General features: G+C 31.8%; 3 protein-coding genes across 3 annotated transcripts; 1 reads left to right on the top strand and 2 right to left on the bottom strand.

Moving 5' to 3' along the window:
• Positions 1-1744: 1744 nt before the first annotated feature.
• On the bottom strand, positions 1745-3173 carry LOC101266211 (dirigent protein 24). Its single transcript, XM_004236716.5, has one exon. The coding sequence runs from the start codon at positions 3086-3088 to the stop codon at positions 1889-1891; it is 1200 nt and encodes a 399-aa protein (XP_004236764.1). The 5' UTR covers positions 3089-3173; the 3' UTR covers positions 1745-1888.
• Positions 3174-4807: 1634 nt separating this feature from the next.
• On the top strand, positions 4808-11464 carry LOC101266504 (spliceosome-associated protein 130 A). Its single transcript, XM_004236717.5, has 4 exons — positions 4808-8027; positions 8763-9254; positions 9980-10135; positions 10941-11464. Exons 1-3 carry the CDS (start codon positions 5022-5024, stop codon positions 10115-10117), a joined length of 3636 nt encoding a protein of 1211 aa, XP_004236765.1. The 5' UTR covers positions 4808-5021; the 3' UTR covers positions 10118-10135; positions 10941-11464.
• Positions 11465-11732: 268 nt separating this feature from the next.
• On the bottom strand, positions 11733-16195 carry LOC101266812 (caffeoylshikimate esterase). Its single transcript, XM_004236718.4, has 7 exons — positions 15935-16195; positions 15808-15840; positions 15598-15724; positions 15184-15330; positions 14661-14791; positions 12992-13129; positions 11733-12286 (listed from the first exon to the last, which is right to left on the bottom strand). The coding sequence occupies exons 1-7, from the start codon at positions 15935-15937 to the stop codon at positions 11906-11908; spliced, it is 960 nt and encodes a 319-aa protein (XP_004236766.1). The 5' UTR covers positions 15938-16195; the 3' UTR covers positions 11733-11905.
• Between the last annotated feature and the right edge of the window lie 3110 nt (positions 16196-19305).

Below are 19305 nucleotides of genomic sequence, written 5' to 3'. Positions count from 1 at the left end.
AAATAACTTTTCAACCAATACCATTTTTTCAATTCTATAAAATTACTGAAATATCCTTAGAATGTTAAAGCAGGCATGTTTACCTGCTGCCGCCTGCTTTGACAATTCAACTGTCTTTTATAATATAGTTGTATGTAAAATCGTTTTATTTGGGTGTTGTGTGAGGATTGACTAGGATTTTAATTAGTGGATATTCTAGAGATGATTATTTGATTTTGATTCTTGATTCTTAAATAGGTTTTACAAGTATGTCTTTTTTTTTCTTGATTTTATTTGAGTATTTTGAACTTTGTTCTTCCGTGATTATGTATATTTTATTATGAAATTTGAAAATTTTATTTTAAAGTGAAAAAAAGATATTTGAAAATAACGATAATTGTAATTGGCCATAAATATAAATTAGCCTTTTTTTCCAAGTAATTTGAAGTGAAAAAGAAAAAGTTAAAACACATTAGATTATGTGGAGTGATTAATTTATTTTTAACGTAAAAAATGATATTCAAAAATAACGATACTTGTGTATGGCCATAAATATAAATTTAATTTTTTTATTTGAATTAAAAAAAAAAGTTAAAACATGTTAGATTAGAAACTATGTAATTGTTGGTTATAAATAATATTACGAAACCACAATATACTGGACCAACTTAAAAATGCACTAATAGTGTAAAAATAACACATTTTATGAGTATTCAAAGTTTAGATAGCTTGTATTATAATATATGTTTATTATCATTATTATTATTATTTGAAATCTAATATCATTTTCTGTATCATAGCATCTAAACTCTTCCTCCGTCACATGATCTTTGCTTTGTGATTCTTTGAATGACTCAAAGTATTCTTTTTTCTCTTTCTCTAACTCCTTCGACACTATAACATATAAACAGATAATATTATGATCAGAAGTGAATTTACGATTTGAAGTAATGTAAAATATATAGTTTATAAAAAATTAAAAACACGAGGTCATGTGCAAGGTAATATAACCCATGTGAGAGATAAATAATAAATGGTGGAGAGGAGATTAGAGTAGATTTTGTATATGTGAATATTATCTACCCCATAATGTGATAAGTGGGTCCAATTGTGCCATTTAGATCAATCATCATCAATAACCCAAAAATAAACAATACCTATATATGTGTCATTCTCCTATTGTAGTAAATTATCTACTAACATTTCACAAATCAATTAAATTTTGATGCGCCTATTTTTATTATTAAAAAATGTGTGTGTCTGATTGTTCAATTTATTAATCACTTTCTATAAACTTGTTCATGCATGATGTTGTTTGGAAATATGTGATTACTTATCACATACTAAATAGTGTTTTAGTTTGTTGTGACAACTAATTGTCCAATTTTAGTTAGTTTCCTAGGGCTAGTGGTGCCCAATTTGAAATTCTTTCTACTATGGGCTATATAAGTCCAAAAACTTGGCAACTAAAAGTGTGATTGTGAATATACAATATTAACTTTCTATCGATCGGTAAATATACCTTAAATTATGATAAATTACTGTTAGAAAAATAAAATGACATAAATAAAAAAAAAATATTCAGGCTGAGGCGCGAATATATCGCTTCCTTTAAGGAAATTCAAGTCAACTGCACGTATAACCTACACCAATTCCACAATATATATGTTGACCTTTCCCCCTAATATATAAAATTGTGATCACCATACATAGTATTGCACTCTTTTCCCTTTAAAAATATTCATTATATTTCGCTTGTCGAGAGTTAAAAAAGAAAATATCATTCATATGTAATAACATTAATGAGAATGTTTAACCATGCCATTACAATAAAGTACATCAAGTGAAGAATCACAAATTAAAAAGAGAAAAACAAACATAGTGAAAATTAAATGAAAAATACTTAGTTTTAAGGGGTAATGTACACAGTGAAGTGTGTAATTGTTTCAAGACCATCAGTTGTATGTTGATCAACATGAGGCATAGTCTCAATTGTTGCATATCCTTTGGCATTTTCATATTTTCCAGTACCTCCAATGATTGCAATGTGTGAAATTGGCGTCGCGGTCCTATGGATCCCAAAGAAGCTAATAGTGTCATCAACTTCATGTCCATGTTCACCATGGAACAGAGTTGTTAATGCTAGTGTATGGCTCGTCCCATCGGACGAACTTGTTAGGTAAAACCCCTGTGCTCTACCAAGAATAGATGATCCCAACTCATGTCCTTCTGTTATTTCGTTGTCCACGACAGTTATGGATCCAAACATGAGTTGTTGAAGGGTAATACCACTAGGAAGTTGTCCTGCTGTAACAAAAGGTTGGTTGTCACCGGTGTTGACAATGTCGTTGTTGCCTGTGTTTTGTAGGACGGTGCTGGGCTGTTGTCCGTTTAGGCCTGCTAGGAAAGGGTAGTTGTTGTTGTTGACAATGTCGTTGATGTTGTTGAGGGGAACCCCACCGTCTAATGGGAAGACGTTGTCGTTAGCCTTGGTGAAAGGTAAGTTGTTAACGTCAGTGCTAGCTACGATCCCTGTAACTACTCTCCCCGAAGGGTGTGTACCACCAAGGATGTCATGCATGAAGAATGAAAACTTAGAGTGGTCCAAAACAGGATTTGCCACTGTGGCACCAGAGGAACCAATTCCTGGTGCCACATTGGTAACAGGTATTGCTGCTTCAGTGTCTGGTACAACTGGAGCAGCAGGGGCTACAGGCCCTGTTATTCCAGTGTCTGTTGCCACTGGAGCAGCAGGGGCTACAGGTGGTGCTGCTCCAGTGTTTGTTGCCACTGGAGCAGTAGGAGCTACATCAGGCTCAAGTCCAGCTGGCAAATCAGCTGAAGGAGCTATTGGAACAGTAGGGGTTGGCTCAGGAGAATCATCATCTATAGGTGTAACGTTCGAATCAGGAGTGGTGATTGTGGCTGGAAAGTGGCCACTTGGCAATGAGGATACCGGGCCCACCACCACAGGAGCCACAACGGGTTCATCTGAACTCACTTCGTCAAGAATTCTTGCTGAATTAGCATAGTCAAATGAGAGGGCTAATAGCAAAATGCAAAATGTGGCTTTGAATGTTTTAGACCAAAATTGAGTAAATTTGACCATTTTTTTGTTGCTATGATGATTGATGAGATGAAGCAAATTAAGAATTAATTAGCAGAATGTTTTGTTGATGAGAAAAGAGATTAGGCTAATTGAGTATAAATAGGTTTATTTCCTATTAAGTGGAGCCGATGAAATGGTTTAGTTACAAAACACAAAATTAATTTAAAAAGTTTAAAGGCATTTGTTTTGTTGAACCTACCCTGTTAATGCTTTTAATTGATCATAGAATTTATATTAGTGCTAAAAAAATGTTCCAATCGCTAGTAAAGAAGGGACTAGTAATTGGAAAAAAAAAACAATTCATCCCGAATATTTATATCAAATCATAATTCGTACTATATTTATGATAATTAAGTGATAAATTTATTAATTTAACATAAATATCAAATATGAATATGTTTAATAATATATGAAAAGGTACAATTACTGGTTTATGAGTTGGTCCAGGCTTGGAGTTGTTAATGGCTTAATGAAGTTGTTTACTTGTGGATTTGTCTTATATTAATTAATCATTGTCTCTAAAAGAAGCATTTTTAATTCAAAGAAATATTTAATTTTAAGTGTATGAATTTGGATTTTTTTACATAATTCAACAAAACATTTAGCTGACTTTAATTTTATCTTCCATGTGTGCTTCTTAAATCTTTTGACTTACTTCGCAAAAATCATGACCATTAAAAAATAAATAATTCAATATATAGTTTATTAAATTAGTTTTATTTAATAAATGTCTCTTAAAAATTTGAACAATTTTTTAAATAGATTGAGTATAATTTATAAGCATATAGTTGCAAAAACATGTTATTTTTTATCATGAATTTTTAAGATATTCAAAATTAAACACTTATTTTGAAACGGAAAAGAAACATAACACACTCATCTTAGGATTTGTATCTCTACGACACTCAACATCTTTTTATGTGTTAGAATTTTAACAACATATTATCCTCGCATAACATTATCGATTTTATAATTGTTCAGTTAAGATTCATATTTTACGTTGATATATATGTGTGTGTGTGTGTAACGCTAAACGCCATCATATTACCACAATCCCATCTAGTATAATGTCACCTCACCTTCATTTTTGTTGTACTAATTTATTCTCTACAATATTTCTTAGTGTAATAAAATAAATTCAATAAGCAAAGCTACTCCAACCTCTTCAAAACATTTAGAAATCTTTATGGGAATATCATTTGTACCATTTCTTTGTTACGATAACAGAAATTCGATGTTGCTATTCTTTGGATGCGTATAAAGTAAAATTTCCGCTTTTATACAATAGCTCACAAACTGCATTAGGTAAGTGCGACGAGCTCGACCCATAAAACAAACCTTTGCTTTTGCTGGCAAGGGATTCCAATGTTCAAACTTGAGACCACCAATAAAAGTCCCAAGATCAAACCACTAGACTACCCAAATGGTCAATACAACATCTTTTTCCATAACATATTTACCTCTATTAACATATTTTCTATCAAATTATAACTAAAAAACTTTTATGCTTATTTATATGGAAATTCACAAAAATTCTCATAATTCGAGTTAAACAATTTAATCGAACAGAAAACGAGCAAAAGTTAAAAAAGGAAACAATGAAAATACTTTTTTAAACATAATTAGTCATCCACAAAATAAAAATCGATAAATAAAATAATCGACAAGTAGTACATATATATATATATATATGAGCTAACGCACCATAAACATAAATATTTTTGATCGAACAACCAAATAAGTAATAGGTTATCATGGTCCATCTCTCACGAACCGCCTCTTGGGTCAACCCGGCCCAAAATAAAAATCGGAGCTCCATTTCTAACAACCCTCGCCTAGGGTTTAGCTAAAAAAATTTCATTTCTGAATCTCACTTCTCCTTTCTTTCTTCTCACTCAAAACCCTAAATCTCACAAATTAGGGTTTCAGCAGTATGTATCTCTACAGTCTCACTCTGCAGCAACCCACCGGAATAATCTGTGCTATCAACGGCAGCTTTTCCGGCGGAAAAGTACAAGAAATCGTCGTCGCTCGTGGAAAAGTTCTTGACCTCCTTCGTCCTGATGATAATGGTAAGCTTCAAACTCTATTATCTGTTGAAATTTTCGGGGCTATACGTTCCTTAGCACAATTTCGGTTAACGGGTGCTCAGAAGGATTACATTGTCGTTGGGTCGGATTCAGGTAGAATAGTGATATTGGATTATAATAAAGAGAAGAACTGTTTTGATAAAGTACATCAGGAGACTTTTGGTAAATCGGGTTGTAGGAGGATAGTTCCGGGTCAGTATTTAGCTATTGACCCAAAAGGTAGGGCTGTGATGATTGGTGCTTGTGAGAAGCAGAAGCTTGTGTATGTTTTGAATAGGGATACTGCAGCTAGGTTAACGATTTCGTCGCCTTTAGAAGCTCATAAGAGCCATACGATTACATTTTCGATATGTGGGGTTGACTGTGGATTTGATAACCCGATATTTGCTGCTATTGAATTGGATTATTCGGAGGCAGATCAGGATCCGACAGGCCAAGCTGCAAATGAGGCTCAAAAGCATTTGACATTTTATGAATTGGATTTAGGACTTAACCATGTTTCGAGGAAGTGGTCTGAACAAGTCGATAATGGTGCTAATTTACTTGTGACTGTTCCTGGAGGTGGGGATGGTCCTAGTGGTGTGCTTGTTTGTGCGGAGAATTTTGTGATATATAAGAATCAGGGACACCCTGATGTTAGGGCTGTTATTCCCAGGAGGGTAGATTTGCCAGCAGAACGTGGAGTTTTGATTGTTTCGGCTGCTATGCATAAGCAGAAGACAATGTTTTTCTTTCTTTTGCAAACTGAATATGGAGATATCTTTAAAGTGACATTGGACCACGACAATGACAGGGTTAACGAGTTAAAGATCAAGTATTTTGATACGATTCCAGTCACTTCTTCTCTGTGTGTGTTGAAATCAGGGTTCCTCTTTGCTTCGTCGGAGTTTGGGAATCATGCATTGTATCAGTTTCAGGCTATAGGAGATGATCCAGATGTTGAAGCTTCATCATCAACGTTAATGGAAACTGAAGAAGGCTTTCAGCCTGTATTTTTCCAGCCAAGAAAGCTAAAGAATCTTGTTAGGATTGATCAGATTGAGAGCTTGATGCCAATCATGGACATGAAGATCGTAAATCTTTTTGAGGAAGAAACTCCACAAATATTTTCACTTTGTGGGAGGGGTCCTCGGTCTTCATTGCGCATACTTCGGCCTGGTTTAGCTGTTAGTGAAATGGCTGTCTCCCAGCTTCCTGGTGTTCCAAGTGCTGTCTGGACTGTGAAAAAGAATGTTAATGATGAGTTTGATGCCTACATTGTTGTCTCTTTTGCGAATGCAACTCTTGTGCTTTCTATTGGTGAGACAGTTGAAGAAGTTAGCGACAGTGGGTTTCTTGATACTACTCCATCTCTTTCTGTTTCATTGATTGGTGATGATTCGCTTATGCAAGTTCATCCCAGTGGAATAAGGCATATTAGAGAAGATGGCCGTATTAATGAATGGAGAACTCCTGGAAAGAGAACTATTGTCAAGGTTGGATCTAATAGACTTCAAGTAGTTATTGCACTAAGTGGAGGGGAGCTTATATATTTTGAAGTTGATATGACTGGCCAGTTGATGGAAGTTGAGAAGCATGAGATGTCAGGTGATGTAGCTTGTCTGGACATTGCCCCTGTTCCTGAGGGAAGACAAAGGTCCCGTTTCCTTGCAGTTGGATCATATGATAACACTATCCGTATCTTGTCTTTGGACCCTGATGACTGTATGCAGGTTCTGAGCCTGCAAAGTGTATCTTCACCGCCAGAGTCTCTCCTTTTTCTTGAAGTTCAGGCCTCTGTTGGTGGAGAGGATGGTGCAGATCACCCTGCCAGCCTTTTTCTTAATGCTGGTTTACAAAATGGTGTTTTATTCAGGACTGTGGTGGATATGAATGGTGGGCAGCTTTCAGATGCACGCTCACGTTTCTTGGGGCTTAGAGCCCCTAAGCTCTTCTCCATTGTTGTGAGAGGACGGCGTGCTATGCTCTGCCTATCAAGTAGACCATGGTTAGGTTACATACACCAAGGGCATTTTCTTTTGACACCTTTATCATATGAGAGTCTTGAATTCGCAGCCTCGTTTTCATCTGATCAATGTGCAGAAGGTGTGGTAGCGGTTGCAGGGGATGCGTTGAGAGTCTTCACGATAGAGAGATTGGGTGAGACTTTCAATGAAACAGCTATACCCTTAAGGTATACACCAAGAAGGTTTGTTCTTCAACCCAAAAAAAAGATGGTGATAATGATTGAGAGTGACCAGGGAGCATATACTGCAGAAGAACGTGAAGCTGCCAAAAAAGAGTGCTTTGAGGCAGCTGGGAATAGTGAAAATGGAAATGCAGAACAAATGGAGAATGGTGAAGATGAGGATGATAGTGATCCACTATCTGATGAGCAATATGGTTATCCTAAGTCGGAGTCAGGAAGATGGGTTTCCTGCATCAGAGTCCTTGATCCAAGGACAATGCAAACCACTTGTCTGCTAGAGCTTCAGGATAATGAGGCTGCATTTAGCATATGCACTGTTAATTTCCATGACAAGGAGCATGGAGCTCTGTTGGCTGTTGGTACTGCCAAGGGCCTCCAGTTTTGGCCCAAAAAATCGTTTGAAGCAGCATACATTCATATATACAAATTTAAAGAGGATGGGAAGGTCCTAGAGCTTTTGCATAAGACACAGGTAGATGGTGTGCCTCTTGCACTATGTCAGTTCCAAGGTAGACTGCTGGCTGGTATTGGGTCTGTCCTTAGGTTGTATGATTTGGGGAAGAAACGGCTGCTCCGAAAATGTGAGAACAAGTTATTCCCCAACTCGATCACAGCTATCCACACCTATCGTGATCGGATTTATGTTGGTGACATGCAAGAGGTATGGCTATTATAAAATATTCTACTTTAAAACGTAAGAAGATTTAATGTAGTAATTTAAATTCTGTCTGAATACTATTTATTTGATGTTAATTGTGACAGAGAAGTTGTGCTCTGCCTTCTAGTCTAAAGACAGTTTTGAATCTAATGACTAGGTGGGAAAATCTAATGATTGTGCATTGGGAATTGAGTTATACTGAGATTTTGCATTCGGAAGTTTTTGTATGAGTATTATTAAAAATTGAGGCAATAAAAATGGTTGGAAGAAATGTTACGAAGTATGAAATGATATATAGCTTTGCATTACATTGAGTAACCTCATCAAACTAATGAAGTTCATAGATTCAAATAACTCTGATATTAATATCCTTCTGCTAAGTGAGTGAAGTTTTTTTAAATCATAAATTGAAGTTGCAACATAGAATTACTATTTGAATTTTTTTTTTGATTTCTTCCGTCTTGGAATAGAAAAACTAATCTTCGTTGCATGATTGTATGTTGTTTTGTCAACTTGCTAATCACGACCATAATTACCTATGGTTTTTCTTAGGATAATACTAATTTACTACCAGAGTGATTAAATTGGCCTTTCAAATCCATAGAATATGGACTGATGGTTAGGTTAGATAATTTTTTAAGGAACATTTCTTCGTATTTTCTGTAAAAGTCTTCTTTGTTTTCATATTTATGAAGTTCTGGCTTCAACTAATCTGCTCCTTTTTTTCACTTCTTTCAGTCATTCCACTACTGTAAGTATAGGCGTGATGAAAATCAACTGTACATATTTGCTGATGACACGGTCCCAAGATGGCTAACTGCAGCACAGCATGTAGATTTTGACACTGTGGCAGGAGCTGATAAGTTTGGGAATATCTACTTTGCGCGATTATCTCAGGACGTTTCAGATGAGATTGAAGAAGATCCCACTGGTGGAAAAATAAAATGGGAGCAGGGGAAGCTGAATGGAGCCCCAAATAAGCTCGAGGAAATAGTACAATTTCATGTTGGTGATGTGGTCTCTTGCTTGCAAAAGGCGTCACTTATTCCAGGAGGGGGTGAATGTATAATCTACGGGACTGTAATGGGGAGTGTTGGGGCAATGCTTCCATTTACCTCGAGGGATGATGTTGACTTCTTCTCACATTTGGAGATGCATTTGAGGCAGGAGTTCCCACCGTTATGTGGCAGGGATCACATGGCCTACAGATCTGCCTACTTCCCTGTTAAGGTAGGGTTGTACTTGCTCAATCAGCTATTTTCCTTGATGTTCCAATGTGAAAAGTGCTATCTAAGAGATGCGCTAGTGTAGTAAATGAATACAAATGATTTTACATGGGAAACTAACTTTGATGCTGAAGCTAAATTGTCTTCAGCTACTTTACGAAACTTTTTGGTACGAAGGTGACTTGATCTTCCCTAGGTCACAATTAAAATGTTTCACATATTAAAATATCTAATTGCTCTAGAACAAAAAGTTGGATCATCAAATCCTTGAGCAGTTTAGGAACGACAAATGTGCTTGTACTATATGGATTGTAAGTGTTTGCATCATCCAGGCTATATCCTGATAAGTGTAACTTTTTCATGCATGGATATGCCTTATATTTTTTGACAATGAGCAATTTAGTGGCCTTGTGTATGTTCCTGTTTTTCTTGATTTCACTTTTTTGGAACTGTTGTACATGCTTTTGAACAAAAGGGAGTTCCAAGTTGTCACATTCTGTCTCTATGTCTACCAGGCTGGTTTTTGTTGCTAGTTGCATTTTTTATTGTTGAATTACGGAGTTCTAGTGAAACTGCTACAAGTTTCAGTTTTGACTAATTACAACTAAATTACAGGGGAGTGCTGAGAGTCTATGCTCTTTCTATTTCATATAGTTAAAATCAGCTTTGATTATGCAATTCTTAGTTCGTGTTTGAAGATAACAGTGAGATGTTGGGACCATTTTGCAGGATGTAATAGATGGAGACTTATGTGAACAATTCCCAACCTTGCCCATGGATATGCAGCGCAAAATTGCAGATGAATTGGATAGGACACCAGGCGAGATTCTGAAAAAGCTTGAAGAAATAAGAAACAAAATTATTTGAGAACATGTTGAGACGAAGGTAGATTCCCGTCTTTACATATATAGCTTTTGCATGTCAATCATATTTGATATTTTGGGGATAACTATTGTGTCCAAGTAAATTTTCATGTGCTTTGACTAATCCACCAAGTACTTGTTACCTTCTATCATCATGTGTTAACTTTTTCAGACAGATTATAAGAATTCACCAGTGTACTAGAATTTGGACCTTCTTCCCCAAGTTGTTATTCCAACTCTTCAACCCTTAAGCTGCACCTTCAAGGGTTTTTACTCATAGTTAATATTGTCGATTGTCTACTAAAAGAAAAGCAGATTTGGAGAGATTCGACAATTTAGTTTTCAAATCTCAATTTACAACACTTGGTGTGAGCTCGTCTGCCCCCGACCTTGGTAGGCATGATTGTCTTGGGAAGCTGTATTTGTGAATTAAACAAGCTGTTCAGTAGATTTGTAGAGGTGTACACAAGCTTGCTCTGAACACCACACATATTGAAAAGGAAAACAAGGAGGGAGTTTAGGTATTTAGAAGCTTTCTTATCATAATTTATGGCTCGGAAACCTGGTCAAGTTTTTCCTTTGTGATCAATCAATTTATTTTTGTTGTCAATCAAGTAGTGCATCAGTATGCCCTTTGTTAACAGATACCCAAGCACATCTCTGTGACGGCAAATAATGTCTTGTTTCTCTATTTGGCACATTAACATGCCATTTGCCTAGAAGCACAAAGAGACTAGTATGTGTGTTATGAAGCTGTGTCATGTTTTCTTCTTTTATGGTAATTGATCAAACCACTCAAAATTGATTATTTTTTTAAATGATTTTAGTCGTATCCAAGCCAAGGGACACTCGCGTGGCATTAGAAGGCATGATGTAGAGAGCTATGGATGTTCCATTTGATTTGAGTTTTTGTAGATGCAAGGAAAAGAGACCAGCATGCGCTCCAAGCTGTTGCTCACTATATAAGTATTTGAAGAAACGAAGCAGAGTGAATTATCGCCCAGCTTCTCTGTTGTAATTATGCTGTAGCGTAGCCTAGTCTTTTCAAATGATTTTTTTAGCAAATTGCCTGTTAACTGAATTATGTATTTTCAGTTTGTGTCCATGAAAAAATGTAGTCACGATGCAGAGATTGTATACTTGCTTTATATTTGTGAACGTCTGTTCTACTGATGAGTTTTCGTAGTCTCTAAGGGCGAGTAAACGATGTGCAGTGACCCTCGTTGAATTGTTCGGACGAACTGTTGTTGCAAATCAGACATGGTGTCCCTAGAACTTATGTCTGATATTGTTGCAATTTTTGCCTATGAGATTGTTTTGTAGTCAATTGAGTTGATTATTGTCTTGGAAATATTCTGAATTAAGTAGGTAAAATAGATTAATAAACACAACTTATGGCTGAAAAAATATATCAAAACCAACCCATTTTAGGGTTGTTTATGAACTTGACTTGCTTTATGACAGTCTTGTTAAACAAAGCTATTCAACAAGTTACTAGGTGGATTTTTTCGTCTTTTTTATGAATCATATATGTCATCTCGTTATTAAGAAATTTTGTTGATAGGATTTAATATAGTCAGAGAAATATCATTATATATTTTAAAGTGAAACTCCGTATCTAATCAAATATTTTCAGTAGCAAATTCATTTTTATAAACATATTAACCACTTTACAAATCAACACATTTTTAGTGAAGTTTGTAAACTCAACACGCCTCTTCTTCTTTTTCTTTGTTTTACAAGACATCAAATACTTTACTACTACCACAAACTCATAGGAAGGTTCATTTAGCTAAGTGGTCATCTTTGGTAAAATTTGATCATTTGCTAGCTTTTGTTGCCTCTCTAGCCTTGAGTTACCCATGCTTATTCTCTCCTTGAGCCACACTACAATGTCCGAGAACACGATGTCTCTGTTCTCGGGGAATTCACCGTAGGAGAGGGAATGCCACATCCCGGGGTACAGCTTGAAGCTCTTGTCGATGCTCGATGCCTTTTCGTGGAGGAGTTTGCTTACAGATGGATCAGTCACAGTGTCCTCTTCACCATGAACAATGAGAAATGGCAATGTGACTTCTTCAAGTCTTTGTTCTAAATCCATGCTGACTGTCATTAGTTGGTGAGCTGTTTGTAGCCTGGGCTTTCCCTTGTAGCAATGAGGGTTGTTTCTAATCTGCGGTCACAAAACAAGTTGAGTTCAGTTATATGAATTCTTTACTATTCGTATTACTTCACATGAACTATGCAAAAAAATACGCGATTCGGATGAGTTTAGATGAAATAGCGGTCACTGATCACTTTTCGACCTTGTTTTTTTGAAAAATAGTCATTATCGCGAAATTTCAAATTTAGGAGGTGAACCTCCATGACATTATGATGGAGTTTCATGAATTTGAAATTGTATGGCTTTGACTTCTTCTTTTTTTATGACCGCGGTGTTCGAGCCAAATTTCGCACCTTCCACTAATTTCACGGGATACCTACTACCTCCCACCAGCAACAGGTATCAAGTAGTGGTGGAGCCACGTTATAGTGCGAAAAATTATGTAAGTTATACATGGTTAGAACAAATTTGTAGGTATACATAGTAGACGATGAACCTCCTTCGACTACTTTGTGTATTTATCTTTTCAAATTTTGAACCCCCTTATTGAAAATCTTGACTCCGTTACTGGTACCAGGTAACTTTGTTCACTAAAACTAGGACAGATTATGACAATGACTATTTTTCAGTTACAAGGACCGAAGAGTGACTATATGTGAAACTTAACGATTTAAATGTGTCATTTTCCAATTTTAACAAATAAAATCAGTCAAACTAATTATATTTTCATAAACTAATTTTATCGCGTAAAATAAAATGGTGTGAAGTTAGTACCTCTTTTCTAACTTCAGGGTCTCTAAATGCTGAATCAACAATATCTTGAGTTGGAACTATTCTCCAAGTTGGGATAAAGTTGCAAAGTTTGGTCAAAACACTAATCACCATTGGATGTGGCCTCAGATCATCTGCAATCTGTTTGAAAAAATAATAATTTGAAAAATCAATAAAAACAAACTTAGCAAAAAAATTTCAAGAAAAAAAAAAGTGAAAAAATTTATTCAAATTTTTGTTTGCATAATGCAATAATAAAGTTCAGATCAATGACGTGCGTCTAATTCATACATAAATAACAAGAGAATTCATTTTGAAATGTGTGCTAGCATAATGTGTTTCCTTTTTGACCTTTTTCTATAACCGAAATATCTCTCGAGAATTAATGGAATACAGTGATTTGAAACTGAGTCCATAATAAACTTATCGTTTACTCTTTCTTGGTTAAATAAATACAAAATTATTATCTATGTCATAGTTATATATATTAACGTGTGTTTAATTTACACATCATGTGATAAATATTTTTTGCTATTTGAGAGAAAAAAATTTATTTAATTCGCATTATGATATTTTCCACAAAGTTTTGCTTAGGAGAAAAAACCTAACCAAACTAAACAAACTTTCAACTAATTTCAATAATTGTAGATATTATCAAGCTTGTTTCCATAAAGTTAGTAAAATGTCAATTTAAAACCAAAATATTAAATAATAAGAATATTAACAATAATTGAAGGTTTAGTACTCATTCAACTATTATATGCAAATCAAGTTTGTTTTCATAGAGTTAGTAAAACTGTCAAATGAAAATCAGTATTTGTCGAAATTTTTCGTGAACAGAGTTACCTAATAATTATTAATCGTGAAAAGTGACATAAATTAATTCAATGCATATAAACACAACCCAAATACCACAATCATTTTTAGAAAGAAAAAAATAGTCATAAAAATAAAACTATCATTAATAATTTTGAAGTTTTTGGTACTAATTTGATAAATTATATACATCAAATCGTTTTCATATAAACTTAGTAAAGTGTCTAAATGGTTGCAACAATATCCACGTTGCAACATCCAAATTCATGTAAAAATATATTCTTCAATTTTCTAAAAATAAACGATCATAAACAAATCAGACTCAGCTATATGAATTTTTATTATACATTTTCACTCGTTTAATTTCATTATGATATTGTATAAAATAAAGTGTTATTACCCCACCCCCACCCAAAAATAAATGAAATTCCATGTATGATGGAACTATGACCATTTCTTAGCAAGGGACCATATAATAAAAAACTAAAACAACCATTTTTTATTTTCATAAAATATTAATCAATTTTGACCAAAATACTGAGTAAAAGAATTTGCTTTTCCGTTAAACAAGCCTGCTTGCACGTTCTAATTAATTTGGTCAAAAACAAAAAAAATATTTTTTTTATTTATTAAAAAAACACAAGTTAGAAAATAAAAAAAAATGGACAATAGGAATCTTGAGATGGTCCGCGATTTATTCAGAATTTCAAAATTTTATAATTCTAAAATTTAGAAAAGTCAACTTAATGAATTTTGAATAATCACTTTTTATATAATATCAAAATAATTGTTTAACATAAAAATAAAATTAAATTAAAAATATTAAATTCGATCAAACTCGTAAATAAAAACGTACCTTACACATTGGAGCAATTAAAACAGCACCATCCCAAAATTCAGGTTTTTTTCTGTGTAAAAGTAGAGCCACAGCTCCTCCCATCGATTCTCCCATTAATATTCTCATCTTTTTCTTATTTTCCTTCCTTTCTGCGTTTATTCGAAAAATAAAAAGTCAAACTCTAAATTTATCAAAAATAAAAATAAATTCTAACAAAATAAAAATGAAAATACATAAATACATGGCTTCTACTAGAAAGAGTCAATTTGATGGGATTTTAGTTTTTTTTTTTAAAAAAAAAAACTATTTCAAGATTCTTTACTTAATTTAACTTGTTATAATAAATTACGTACCAATATAATAAGATTATCAAAAACCACGATGAAATAGTAAATTAGTATATAATTTTACCAAGTATTTCAAATTTGATTCGATTCTTGACAATAAAATTGCGTTTGATCATAGGAAATATTTCTCTCGTAAAAGTCAACTTTTTCAATACGACTCTGATTTAATCGAATAAAAAATAAAAAATATTTACCAGAAATTTTGGAATAATGATCAAAACAATCATCAACAAGAGCATCAAAGCTATTAACATATCCTTGAAGTCCATCTGATTTTCCATGTCCTTCATAATCAATTCCATAAACTCCAAATCCTGATTTCGCCAATCGCGTTCCAGCATCTATTTTTTTAAAAAAATAAAAAAAAATCAACCATTAATTTCAATAATCAATATAAAAAAAAAGATCTTAAAAAAATAAAGTGTATATAGTTAGTTCTACAAATTATTTCTGATAGACCGCCGATCTATAAATACAACAATAACAATAACAATATACTCCGTACAATCTCGAGTCTGAAAAAGACGGAGTATACACAATTGTACGTTTATCCCTAAGGTAAAGAGATGATTTCAGATAAATTCTCGATTTAATATAAAAATTATTACCTTTCATCGATATACTGCATTCCATGGCATATCCATGACAAAGGAAAATCAAAGCTTTTGGTTCACAATCTTTTGGGATCCAACTACATGTAAATAATTTCATTCCTCTTGAATTCAATATAAATTCCTGTTAAATTTAAAAAAAAAATTATTAAAAAAAAATCTTACAATAATTTATAAAAAAAATAACAAATAAAGATTTTAACGTACCTCTTCATATCTAACAGTTTCATATTCATTAGCCTGTCGTAAAAATTAAAAAAAAAACATATACATTAAAAATCAACAAAAAAATTAAAACAAAAAATTAAAGAACAAAAAAAAAAAAAAAACTCACCATGATGAATTAATTCAGCAAAGGTAGAATAAGAATGAATTTATTAATATTATATGAATCGAATATTTGGTAAGTAATATATATTTGGATTTATTTGAAGAGATAATATCTAAATTCTATTTCTATCTATATATATAAAATATATTTAATATATAGATAGAAAATCCTAAAGGGAGAAGAAAATTAAAAGTTTTATTTAGTAGTAGAAGAAGAAGTGTGTGAGAAAAAATTGTGAAGAGATAGTGAGGTATTTATAATAATAAAAAGAATATTATAATCCTATTTTAGTTTATAAAAAGGAAAGCCAGGTCAGCATATATATCTATATTTTAAAGACGGCAAATTTGGGTTGTAAGGGTATAATTGTCTTTTTCTTTACTTTTTATATTTTAATATAGTTTTTGCACTAGTTGGAATGCTTTTAAATATTTCCAAAAAAAAATAATACTGTTTTTTTATTTACAAGTGGTTTTTAAAGTACATTATACAACGATGTGTTTCTATATTTAATAAATTTTTCAATTTTTTTTATGATAAAATTAATATCATAAGATTTAAATGATTATATAATACTTTAATTTTAAAATATAAGATTTAGAAATCTTCTTTACCTCCTTAAATTCAGTGTTCAGTCAAAGATATATATTTAAATTTCGCGTTAAATTATATCAAAATATTTTTAGAGTATTTATTTTTAGGAAAAAAAGGTTAAAAATATAGAGTAGTTTTTCTCAAGGAGAAACTATTGGTGGTTCTTCTTGCATTTGATCGACTTAGTTTGAAATGATGTGATAAATTTTTGTAAGAAATTTCGAAAAAATATACAATTTCATTATCTTTTATAAAATATAACAAAATTTTACTTAATATTTAAATATATCGCATCGAAATTGCTAATTAAGCAGAATTTACCTTTTTTCTAGAAGAAAAGGTCAACAAAATAGCCAACGATCTTTACCTTGCTCCAATAATCATTACTTTCACCATATTCTCTAAAATATTTTTCCATTGTTTTAATTAGATTAAATAATTGATATCAAAATATTAAAGAAGAAAAATGATTAAATATTTATTTGTATTATAAATTGATAAGTTATACTAAAACTTTTTAAAAATAAATAACAAACTTCAGTAAAAAAAAAAAGTAGAAAAGATCTCATTGTTCTGTTAATAACATTGTAATAAATTTTTCTTTTTAATTAAAAAAATCAAATTCTATATATTCTACTTTAATTTTTAGGCCCCATTTGCCTTATCTCTTTTTCAAACCCTTAGAACCACACAAATAAACATATGTTTATACATGTGATAAAAATGTTCAATTATATTTATTTCGTAGAATTTATATATATATATAATTCTTGATTTTATCAAGGAAAAATGAAAATTATATATAATTCATTGATATGAAGGGACTGAGATCTTCAATCTTATAAGTGATTTTTAATATGTATTGTTCAGAATTTTTAAAAATATTTTTTTAATGAATATTAAATATGTTTAAATAAATAATTCGAGCAATAGATTATTAATATCTAAATAATAGTCTAGATTATACTAATCAATATGATCAATTAACCAATAATTACGTTTTAAATAGTCAACTACATATTTGGAGATTGATCCCAAATTCTAGTGCCATTCTTCTTGATTATTTTTTTTTCTTAAAAAAATGAGTCCACAATTTTGGTAATTTTTTTTTTATCAATCTTTTTTTTTTTTGGGTAATTAGTCAATGAATGTACATGTCATATGTCGTAAGCATTATAGCAAAACATGCAAATTATTTATGGCAATGTCATTTAATAATATTTACATAAATTTAATATTAAAACTTATGAACATTAAGATTGTGGTTAAATAGCAAGTAATCTCTAATTTTTAATTAAAATTTTGCGAATTATCAACATAAGACTTTTCTATATAAAATCGAATTCGTTGAACCTCAAAACGAATATAAAATACCTGACAAAAAACAAAATAAAATTATAGACATGACACGTTTAAACTTGTTTTAAAATATAAAAGTATTAGATTATATCTGTAAAGGGCGATTGTTTTGTTAAAATTTGTACTTATTAGTTTTAGTTTTTAAGACAGGATTTAGTATACATGGAGAATATCACTTTTGGTCTCTCTGTTATTGGTAAATTTTGATTTTGATTCGTATAATATATGATTTTATATATTTAATCTTTTAGTAATTAATATGAAATGTTTTTAACCTCACAGGGGCGGAGCTACCTTCATACGGGGTTCATCCGAGCCTCCTTCGATGTAAAATCATATTATTTATACATAGTTAAAATAAGTTTATATATATATATATATATATATATATATATATATATTAGATGTCGAACCACTTTCGACTATCTATTTCTACAAATTTTAAATACTCTTATTGAAAATTTTGACTTCACCTCTAATTTCACTAGGTAAGAAATGTGATATAGTTGGACTATTTGTAAAAATATAATACTATTAAATATAGAATATAAATATTATAAATGTGTAATTAAATCTCGAACCATTTTTTTTTTGAATATTCATTATCAAAAAATTAAAATTATACTTTTGCAACAAGTCAAACAAACTACACTTGCACTTTAATTTAATCACACCCCACCTATCTAGTAGACCTAACAATTTAATAAATGTAATATCTTATATTATATTATATTATATTAAATTATATTATTTCACACTATATGTACACGGCCACGGCTTTCAATTAATAGCTATTGGATTACTTTTTCAGGGTTAGACGATTTTTTTAGTTTTATTTGTTCAGTATTTTTTAATAAATTATTATTAATAATTTTTTGAAATTACATTGTTTCTTTTTTCTGAATTTTGACTTTACAAAGTCAGAAATTGAATTATCAATGGCAAAATTAAAATGCATGGATTAGTTTGGAATTATTATATATGATATGCATCAATAAAGTAATATCCAAATTTTAATTTCTTTTCATATATATTTGTTGACTAGATTAGGATAAGATATTAATTATACATGCACTTTCTCTAGAAGAGATGATATTTTGTAGGGCTGCGTACCGATTTGGTTCGATTTTAAAGTTTATCGGGTTGGCTTATTAATTATCTGTTTGTATAAATGTTAAATCGTTATAGAACCATTAAGATATTGATTTATCGGTTATTGACACAAAAAACGATTAATATCTTAACGATTAAGATATTAATCGTTAAGATTTGACACACAAAAAAAACAGCATTGAAAATCACTTAGAAAGAAGGTGAAAATCAAATAAACCATGCACTTGGGTTCATAAGTTACATCTTGCTCAAAAGCAAACACTTTTACAATATAGAATAATCAAGTGTTTGAGACAACCAAAAATAAA

This window comes from Solanum lycopersicum, chromosome 4, assembly GCF_036512215.1.
Source record: "Solanum lycopersicum chromosome 4, SLM_r2.1".
NCBI classification, from domain to species: Eukaryota; Viridiplantae; Streptophyta; class Magnoliopsida; order Solanales; family Solanaceae; genus Solanum; species Solanum lycopersicum.
This window is presented reverse-complemented; position numbering and strand designations above follow the sequence as displayed.